Source organism: Odontesthes bonariensis, chromosome 9 (genome assembly GCF_027942865.1).
Source record: "Odontesthes bonariensis isolate fOdoBon6 chromosome 9, fOdoBon6.hap1, whole genome shotgun sequence".
In the NCBI taxonomy this organism is placed as follows: Eukaryota; Metazoa; Chordata; class Actinopteri; order Atheriniformes; family Atherinopsidae; genus Odontesthes; species Odontesthes bonariensis.
Genome location: NC_134514.1, coordinates 1980566 through 1990932, shown reverse-complemented (window position 1 = coordinate 1990932; position 10367 = coordinate 1980566). Strand labels below are relative to the sequence as shown.

The 10367-nt window shown below is 41.8% G+C and overlaps 1 protein-coding gene across 1 annotated transcript; it reads right to left on the bottom strand.

Annotated features, from left to right (window-relative positions):
• Positions 1-1410: 1410 nt before the first annotated feature.
• On the bottom strand, positions 1411-7700 carry gmnc (geminin coiled-coil domain containing). Its single transcript, XM_075474547.1, has 5 exons — positions 7613-7700; positions 6912-6919; positions 5811-5888; positions 3831-3947; positions 1411-2319 (listed from the first exon to the last, which is right to left on the bottom strand). The coding sequence occupies exons 1-5, from the start codon at positions 7698-7700 to the stop codon at positions 1411-1413; spliced, it is 1200 nt and encodes a 399-aa protein (XP_075330662.1).
• Positions 7701-10367: the final 2667 nt, after the last annotated feature.

The following is a 10367-nucleotide window of genomic DNA, read 5'->3' as shown; positions in this document are numbered from 1 at the left end:
CTACAAGGTCTGTGTTGCAAAAGACATACTATATTTGATCTTAGTGTGGCTTCCTGGTAAAATAAACAGAAATTACAGAACAAAACTCGTGAATAACACCTGACATATGTCACTGACGCTGCCAGACAATCGATCTGGTCTTATAATTGAAAAAAAAAGCTCTAAATTCCAAAGCTCAAATCAGTCAGTGTCCTATAATAGTAGCTACAGGTGAGTTTTAGGTTTTTCTGATGATCGGCTTCCAAAAACATTCTATTTCTAAGCTAAATCATTTTGGTTCTTTTAGGTCTACTTTCCATCAATGTTGTGTCCACCGTCAGGGGCGTAGCACAAAATTCTGGGGCCTATGTAGAAACCATGTTGGTGGGCCCCCAAGCTGAGACAAAGATAATAAATACAATCTTAGTTTAACCTCTATATTGAGAAAAGTGTAATAAATAAGCATTATAAAAGTCAAATGGCCAGACTTCACACTTATTCAGCCTTCATTATGGCCTTAGAGTTGGAATATTCTCCTCCTCTGATTCATGTTAGATTGATGGCAGATCATTTGTTATTAACATTAGAGAAGTTTTGGGTGTTATAACAGATATTTTTACGTGGCAGTTTAATAAATAAATATCTGATATGCAGAAACAAAAGGCAGGCAGTCCTGTTAATATTCTATGTTAGTTGGTTTTTACCAAACTACATCACTAACTGTAAAATGCTCCACGGTGGTTAAAGGTTGGCTGGTTAGCACCATGTTTTTCTCCATTTCTATTTAATTTTTTTGTACTCTCTACTTTCTTATTAGCTGATTGAATAAAATGCAACAATTTGAAATCCTAGGAGCTGGAGCAGAAGGCAACCGGACATCTTGCCTTGGTTCTTGAAAAGTTCTGCGGCTCTGTTTAAGCACTTAAATCCACACCATAATATCACTGAAGTGAATTAGCTTTTTTCAAACATCTGTATGAAACCCTCATTGATCTGTCAAACCCCTCCAGATCGAGTGTTTGATGAGGGCTGCTGTTTGGGCTTCCAGTGACACCCAGAGTCCTCGTTTAGCCCATAAAAGTCAGACCCAATCCTTCTCCTTCCTGTCACAGACGCGTAACCAGGCCAACGTTCTTAAATAAAATAGAAATATAGAAATAAAAACACAGGCTATATATCTATATTTTTATTTCTATATTTCTATTTTACTTAGGAATACCCTGTTTTAATGTTGTTGTTGCATGCTTATTTTATCTTATCTTTTATTATATTTGGACATCCAGGGCGGGCAGCAAAGCAAAGAATTTCATTGTACAGGGAAACACGTTTTTCTAACTGCACATGTGATAATAAACCTTTGAATCTTGAGCTTTGTTAGGGACATTTGAAACCTCGGGGGTTAGGTTTAGGGTTTAGGTTTAGGGGTTGGGGCTACGGCTCTTGCCTGGGCACCCAGGTGAAGTTCCACCTGCCCTCCGTGTCCCTCCTGACGAAGGCTTGTCCCTGGGGAAAGCTGTGGGTCTTGACGCTGCTGGATGGACTGAGGGACATACTGAAAGCCAGATCCGTCCGGCTGCGAGGCGTTGGCGGCGTTGGCGGCGTTGGCGGCGTAAAGGGCGGCCGGGTTCCTGCCGACGGACTCGTTGGGCTGCAGCCAACAGCTGGAGTCCAGGGCTGGTCTGCGGCCGGACTCTGAGACAACACCAAGGAGAAGAGGACTTGCTCTGTTTTAGGTTGGCTGTCCTGCAGTGGAGACCAGAACAGTTGTTTTGAAGGGTTTTCCTTCTGGGCTTGGACCTGACTCCAGGCAGCGTTGGGATAGTCTGTCTCACATCTGTCGGACTGGAAGGCTGCTGACCTGTAGCTTCCAAGCAGGGCAGGAAACTCGCACAGTCCGGTCAGTCCAGTCGCTGGGCTGCAGTTTGGAGTTGACTTGGCAGGATTGGAGGGCTCAGAGATCGGGAATCTGTAATCAGTTTCATAGCAGCCGGAAGAAGGCGTCGATGAGGCGACTGGTGACCCGAAAGACGAGTTGGGGGTATATTCAGAGGAAGAAGACGGGGTGCCGGCGGCATCGTAAACCAAACCTTTGAGGCTGCACTCTGAAGAGGACTCGTTGGACGTATCGATGGTGTCTCGGTCTTTCAGTCCCAGCGTTCGTAGGACCCAGAGGTCCAGGTTTGGTTCCGAGCAGGCCGACGGTTCAGGGGACTCGGAGCAGAACTGGGCAGTCAGGTTCCTGCAGACTCTCTTGCTGACCTGTTTGCAGCTCTGGGAGGGCTCAGCGTGGAGGTACGTTCGGTTCCTCTTCAGCTTCCCTCTCCCCTCGGCAGTGAGTGTCTGTAAGGATCGAGAGGAGGATCGGTCGTCAGTTTCTTACTCTCTATGATTAATATTTTAGTTTGTGCAGATTCTCCCCTTTCAAACGATTCACATTTTCAACGATGAATAATGGCTTCAATGTGTCGTTTTTTGCAAATAAATCCGCTTTACCTAAAGCATGCGTAGAAGCTTCTTTTGTTCATGTTTGTTGACCAGAAAACGTCATATCGGGCTGCTCAAACCATATATTTCTAACACTCTCCTGGTGTTTTTGGTGCCTGAACCTAACCAGGTGGACTTTTACCTGAAATAAACTAAGCTCACATAAATATGGCTCAAAATAGAAGTGATTCACCTTGAAAATCAGTGGAGAAAGGAAAAATAAAGCAAAGTTTCATTATATTCTCCTCATAGAACCACAAAAGGTTTCCTGTATGTCCACAGAAATGATTGCTCTGCGTTCTCCATCTTTCTCCAATGCCTGAGTTTGTTGTTGTTGTTGGTGGTGAAGAGGTCAACAGGAAGTGGCTCTATTAGCAACAGCTGGAATGGGTACAGCGCCACCTATCATACCGGGGTATGACACGCTTTGTGCCTCTGATCCCATTCATTCACCGCCAGATAACCAAGGAGAATTACCCTTGCTAAACTCAGTCTGATTGTAATTTAGCCAATAATCTGATCCTTTCAGGGCCATGTGACACCACTGAGTGGTTTCCCATCCAGCATTTCACTTTCTGGATGCACATTAGGACGACAGATCCTCTGGATTCAAAGGCATATAGGTCCATGCATCGTTGGCATAGCAATGAAATGACACGTGGAGCCTAAAGGAAGCATGAATCATGCAAATAAAATGGGTCTAAAAATAGATCCCTGAGGTACTCCACGGGTGACTGGGCCTGTGGAGTACCTGGGGACATTCCCAAACTGAACATAACTGTTTATCTTGTAAATAGGAGCCAAACCACTGGGTAGGTAGGTTGATAGGATAGCCCGGTGTTGTGTATAAACTAGGGCTGGGCAACGATTAAAATGTTTAATCTAATTAATCACATGATTTCCCTGATTAATCACGATTAATCGCATTTGTACGCAGAATCCAAAAATGAATCCAAAAGTAGCGTATAGCTTTTAGCATTTAGCTTTATTTTAAATGTGCTGCCATATGAATGAAAGTGCCATAACATTTGTTGTGCAAACACACTTTTAACATCAGCATCTTTCTGTAGTTTTTACTGAGTGAGCCTTAAAAGCAGATCCATATTCCCAATGAAACCCAGAAGTCCTGATGTTTCTCTACGTTAACGAAGAAGACCGAAAAGGGGGGCATTCCCTGAAGGCTTGATATGTACATCAGTAAGGTCACAACCAGTAGCAGAGGCTGTAAATGTGATACGGGGGTCCTGGTGGTAGATCAGAACAGAATCAGTGCTTCCAGTAAACTTTCACTCTCTATGATAAAGAGGCTGAGCACACATCAGGCTGCTTCTATAGGTCCAGTGTCAGGGTTGTGAAGGTTCACACACCTTAGCTTTCTGCTGCATGTTCCTCACAAAGGAGGAGCTGAGGAACTCTCTGAGTTTGCTGTTCTCCTCCTGCAGCCTGGCCAGCTCCTCCTCCCTTTGCAGCAGAGTGTCCTGCAGCTGGAAGCATTCAGAAACACGTTTTCACCTTTCAGATCAATAACATTGAATTATTATTAAGTATTATTATCAACTAATTAGCATTCAGAAACACATGTTTTCACCTTTCAGATCAATAACATTGAATTACCTTTACTTGAGTAAGTTTTTGAAAACATTATACTTCTAGGAGTAGTTTTAAATCTCTATACTTTTTACTTTTGCTTGAGTAGATGTGTGCAGCAGAAGCTGTCCTCTTACTCCGCTACATTAGGCTACAATGAGCTGTTTTTTTTCCGTTTTTTTTAACATTTGTTAATTAAGAATTTTGTTCATTTTATAAACAAACAGAGATCAATACAAAACAGCACAATGGCACAGTAAGGTACATAAAACATATAATAAAAGAAAACAAAATAGAGAAAGGGGACTTGTAATAAAGCATAAATAAAGCAAGCATATGGTTTGTACTCACACAAATCCACACTACAATCATAAATAAAGATTACATTATAATATTAAAAAAACAAAGACCAGACAAAAACAAAAATAACAAGACCAGAGATTAAATAAACAAATCAAATAAAGACAACTAAGTCCTATTTGTCATCCATCCAACCATCTAAATCCATATTGTTATTCTCAAGAAAATTATAGAAAATATTCCATATTTTCCAAAACTTGTCAAGTTTGTTCTTTGTTGAATAGCTTATGTTTTCTAAAGCAACATAAAAGGTCAATCTCCTCAACCATTGTGCTGTAGTACGAGGCGTGTCTGACTTCCAAGAGCAGGCAATACATCGTTTGGCTTCCAAGAAACAAATGTTCAGCAAAGATTTTACTTTTTGGGTGGTGATGAAGTCCTCTGGGTGGAGATTTAATTTGTATAATTTTGGCTTAAGAGGAACCTCCTTACCAATGATTTGGCTAGCCAGGTCCAATACTCTTTTCCAAAATGATAGTACCTGTGGACATTTACAATGAGCTGGTTACTTTTCTTCTTACCTCTTTGGTATTCTACGCCTCATTATTTTTATCCCCCCGCGTACGCCTCATTTTAATGTTTTATTCTGACAGAGAGAGAGACTTCCGCCAAAGGCTCTACCACCTGACTGTGTTCCACCAATCAGACGCAGCCGTGCAGTCTGGTCACGTGACCGTACTCGAGCTCAGCGGCGGGACGGGTTAGCTTTAGCATTAGCAGTCGTAGCAAACAAACAAAGAAAGAAACAGATGAAAAATGTCAGAACCAACGGTGGGAAATGAAGACGCAGACGAGGCCTCATACTGAAAGCATGTTTACCTTACAAAGAGTGAGAAACAGCAGCTACATTATGTGTCTTCTGTGGCAACCAAAACAAACGCACATTTCAGCAGAAACTCAACATCTAACTTGAGGAAACATGTAGCGCTAAGTTTCCTAAACTCGTTTTCCCCCCCCATGGATAGGTGAATGTTTGTTTTTTAGGTTACATATGGGTTACATATGTTTTAAACATTTCCTAAGTCTCTTTTATTCTTTATTGAAGTTCTTGAATTTACCTGGATTATTTTAATTTAAGCTATTTTGTAATTAATTAATTAATTTTAATTTATTTGATCAATTGGATGAACTCTAATTGGCCTAAAGATGATTATTTAGTATGTTTGTCTGTCTGATTGAATGCTTGTGTTAACAAATAAATCAGACGTTACTCAACAGTTACTCAGTACTCGAGTAGTTTTTTCACCTTTTTTACTCTTACTCAAGTAATTATTTGGATGACTACTTTTTACTTTTATTTGAGTCATATTTTTTACTGCTCTACCCACCTCTGCTAAGGCTGCTTCAGCTGAATAATCCCTGAGGGTTGAACATTAAATATTGGCTCAATGTGTCGGTACCTGTTGGTTTCGCTGGAGGTGGGGGGAGAGCTGCTGCGTCCACATCAGACCAGCAGGGGGCGAGCTGTTAGAAACAGACTCTGAAACACACAGCGTGGATAATGTTATGGACTGGACAGACTTCTTTATACACATTCTGTTTAAGGAAGTTCGGGAGCTTCCAAAAGAACCCCGAGTGTCAGGATAAATGTAAATAAAGATCTATGTGATGGAGGAAAACGCACCTAGATTCCACTTCTAAGCACAACATCCAGAAGAAAACGGTCATCCTGAAACCAAGAACCAATGTTTCTGGTCCACTACGTGGTTCCTATTTCAATCAATCCTCCTTTCTAGGCTCCACTTGTTTGGTTTCCAAGCTTTTTTTCAGTCAAACTAACCCTGTGAAGTGTGAACACACCCTTAAACAGGCCCTACATCCACATTATTTCACATTTAAACTAGGGCTGGGCGAGTTAACTCGTTATTATCGCGTTAATTAGTTATTTATTTAACGCCGATAAATATTTTATCGCACATTAACGCAGGTTTTATTATTGTAAAAGTCTGTTGAATGCAGCACATTCACACAGTTACAGCAAACACCACGAAGCATGGAGTAATGAAATAAACATAAACTAGCAGCTAACATCACCGCTACAGGTGTGAAGCTAACGGAGCTAACCGGCGCTACTTCCTGTTTTACACATTTGAACATAAAAGCACGTATTTCAAAATAAAAACAATTAAAAAAACTCCTGCATTTACAGCCAAGTTGAATTGTCTTCTCAGCGTAGTAGTTCCAGTCTAAAATATCACTTAAAGGCAAAACACACAACTGATAGCAGCAAGTCATTCAAGGAAACAGACAGTGGAGCGAGGCTTCTACATAAAAACTACAGAAAGATGCTGATGTTAAAAGTGTGTTTGCACAACAAATGTTATGGCACTTTCATTCATATGGCAGCACATTTAAAATAAAGCTAAATGCTAAAAGCTATACGCTACTTTTGGATTCATTTTTGGATTCTGCGTACAAATGAGATTGATCGTGATTAATCAGGGAAATCATGTGATTAATTAGATTAAACATTTTATTCGTTGCCCAGGCCCAATTAAAACTTCTGATTCTTCCTCTGAATCACCTTAAGTTTGATACAATCTGTTGCTTCCCTTAGCTTAGCGACATATATATGAATGAATTAGACTAATTTGGAATGTAATGAATTTAAATCGCTTAGATGTATTGGAATGAATTGGATTCTAATTGTCTTGAAGTGCCCTGAGGAAACATTTATTGTGATTTGGTGCTTTATAACTAAAACCGAATAGAATTTGAGTTCAGTGATAAGAATTAGCAGGAAGAGTGAAGATATTTCTCTTTATCTTTAATATGTTTTCATTCTGGATGTGATGTCAGATAACATATAATCTGGAGTTATCAACAGGTTCCAGAGAAAATTAACGGCAGCTCTTCACCGTCCATTAGCAGCACCCAGTGGCTGCCGGAGGAACTGCACCACTGGTTTCACTGAGGAAATAGCAGCTCAGATCAGCTTGAAAAATGGAACTGCCTGACCAGAAAGATGCAGAGGAAATGAAAAAGATGAATCTTAATGTAACGTTACGGATGTTCCCGGACAGATCGCTCATGTGGAAACTCTTCTGATAAATGAGCCTCCGGCATGGAGAGCTGCACTCTGCTGAATGTGGGATTTAAAGAAAAGTGGAAATATTCCTGCCGTCAGCAGAGTACGTCCACACTGGACCTTGATTGGCTGAATGGCAGTGATGTCAGAGCTTCATCTTTGGGTTGAACTCACCCCACGCCGGCAACTGCTCGCGTCTCTTCCCATCGAGGTCACGGAGGTCTTTGGGGTCACGAGCCCAGATGGAGGCCAGCGTTTCCATGGAAACGTCAAACACCGTCACTGCCAAAAGACCGAATTCTGCGGCGGCGAAATGACGAGGACGAGGAGGAAGAGGAGTTGGAGGAGCGGGGGTCCCTGCAGAGAGACGGAGAGGGTTTAACGAAGGGAGGGAGTTTGTGTTTGTGAGTTTCAGACGCTGTGGGGGGGGCGCGTTGGCCCGTCCTCACGCTGGGACCCAACTTCAGAGGATTGTGGGATGTTTCAGCTGCTCAGTGCCAACATGCAGCGTGTTGATATGGTGATGATCAACACTTCAGCCTTTTCACATTCAACCGACACAGCTGCTGAGTATGTGCACACCTGAGCGTCCACCCGTCGGTCCGGAAACTTCAGGACCAGAAAAGCCGTCCTCTACTGACCGATACCAGAGAGGGACTCGAGTCGACTCGAGTCGCTGTTTTGATAACTTGTGACTTGACTTGACAAAAAATAAAAGACTTGACACTCGACTCGGACTTGGAAGTTAAAGACTCGGCACTTGACTTGAGACACGATGACTTGAATGACTTGAGTGTTAAAGGGATAGTTCGCCTCTTTAAAGGGACAGTTTGCCTCTTTTGACATGAAGCTGTGTAACATCCCATATCAGCAACATCATTTCTGAACATCTTCTTACCCCCTGCTGCGTCCTGTGAGCAGAGTTCCAGCCTCGTTTTGGCGTTGATGAAGGTAGTCCGGCTAGTTGGCTGGGGTTTAAAAAATAAAGCGTTTTGCTTCTCAGAACAATATGCGTTCAACAGAGTAATACATTTGCATCACAAAATGGTTCTCCAGGAAAAAGTCAGACCTCACAATCTCTTGGCCCTATTTTCTCTCCCTTGATATCAATGCGTTCAGCCACCTAGCGATAGCCGCGCCTGTTACGCTGTTTGCTGCTCGGTCTGCACGGTTTACATTGGACGCATTGATATCAAGGGAGGCAAAAATAGCGCCAAGAGATTGTGAGGTCTGACTTTTTCCTGGAGAACCATTTTGTGATGCAAATGTATCACTCTGTTGAACGCATATTGTTTTGAGAAGCAAAACGCTTTATTTTTTAAACCCCAGCCAACTAGCCGGACTACCTTCATCAACACCAAAACGAGGCTGGAACTCTGCTCACAGGACGCAGCAGGGGGTAAGAAGATGTTCAGAAATGATGCTGCTGATATGGGATGTTACACAGCTTCATGTCAGAAGAGGCGTACTATCCCTTTAAAGAGGCGAACTGTCCCTTTAAAGCGGCGAACTGTCCCTTTAAGCATCTAGCATAACTTTGAACTTTGTTCGTCATTTAAAGATCCATTCTGACCAGTAAGTGCTCGTCAAATTAGCTAATATTATCCTGTTAGCCTAGTCGGTAGTTAGCTAACGTTAGCTTGATATGATACGGGGTGGACAGGTTGGACACATTGGCCAATGATGTTTACTGATAGTTACTTATATCTTTGTGTTTTCACTTTATTAAGATCAGATTCTGCAGGTAAAACTGCAATAATAAGGTGACCTGACTTGCCCAAGAAAAAGTTACTTGAGACTTGAAAGCTAAGACTTGAGACTTGCACATGTGTGACTTGGTCCCATCTCTGACAGATACACTAATTACAGAAAAGCCGTCCTCCGCAGGAACAGACAGAAGCGCCGGCCTTCAGACGGGATCAACAGCAATGCTGCCACCTGAAGGCTGAGATAAGCCTGAGAGGAAACACCATCTATGTTTCCTGTTTCTCACGTACAGACGGCTTTCTGGGTCATTTTATCATTGATGGGCGTTTGCAAGGGGGAAGAAATCTGTGTTCACCCCAGTTTGTTCAGCAAACCAAGCTGCTGGTTTGGATGAAAAGGTAGAAAACTGTACCAACAGCCAAAAAGAGATAAAGGAATTTAATCGATGTTGTGCGGGCGCCACAGCCCTTTCAGGCCCCAAAAGCAGCGACTTTAGCTACGAGTTCTTTCTACAACTGTAGTTGTATTGGGTTTTTTATGATTTCAGAGTTAGCTTTTCTTCTATCGCTAGCTACATATTTAGCATCGTTTTCTCCATTTAGTTTGTTCTACAGCTTCAGTTGTGTCATTAGCTTCTTTCTAAGACTACAGCTGCATAGTTAGCTTCTGTTACTTTCAATGACAAACTACATAGTTGGATGATTTCTTTCTATTTAGTATTGTTTACAACTTAAGTTTTGTAGTTAGCTTCTTTCTTTGACATCAGCTGTGTAGTTAGCTTCACTCTGAAGTTTTAATCTTGTAGTTGGCTAGTTGTATTTTTAGCTTTGTTCTACAACTTCAGTTGTGTCAGTAGCTTCTTTCTACAACTACAGCTGCATAATTAGCTTTTCTTCTATCGCTAGCTACATAGTTAGCATCGTTCTCTCCATTTAGTTTGTTCTACAACTCGAGTTGTTTAGTCAGATTCTTTGTACCATTTTGACTGTGTTGTTTGCTATCTGTACGGTTAACTTTCACATTTCAACGACTTTAGCTGTGAGGTTAGCTTCTTTCCATATTTTAAGCTGTTAAGGTAGCTAGCTGTGTAGAAAGCTTAAGTAAACCTCTTTTTTTACCAGCTTTGCATGAAGTCGCTTGTTTTAGCTGTGTGGTTCACTCTTTCCTACCAATACAGCTGTTGTAATTAGCTTCTTTCTTTGGACGACGTTTGGATTTACGA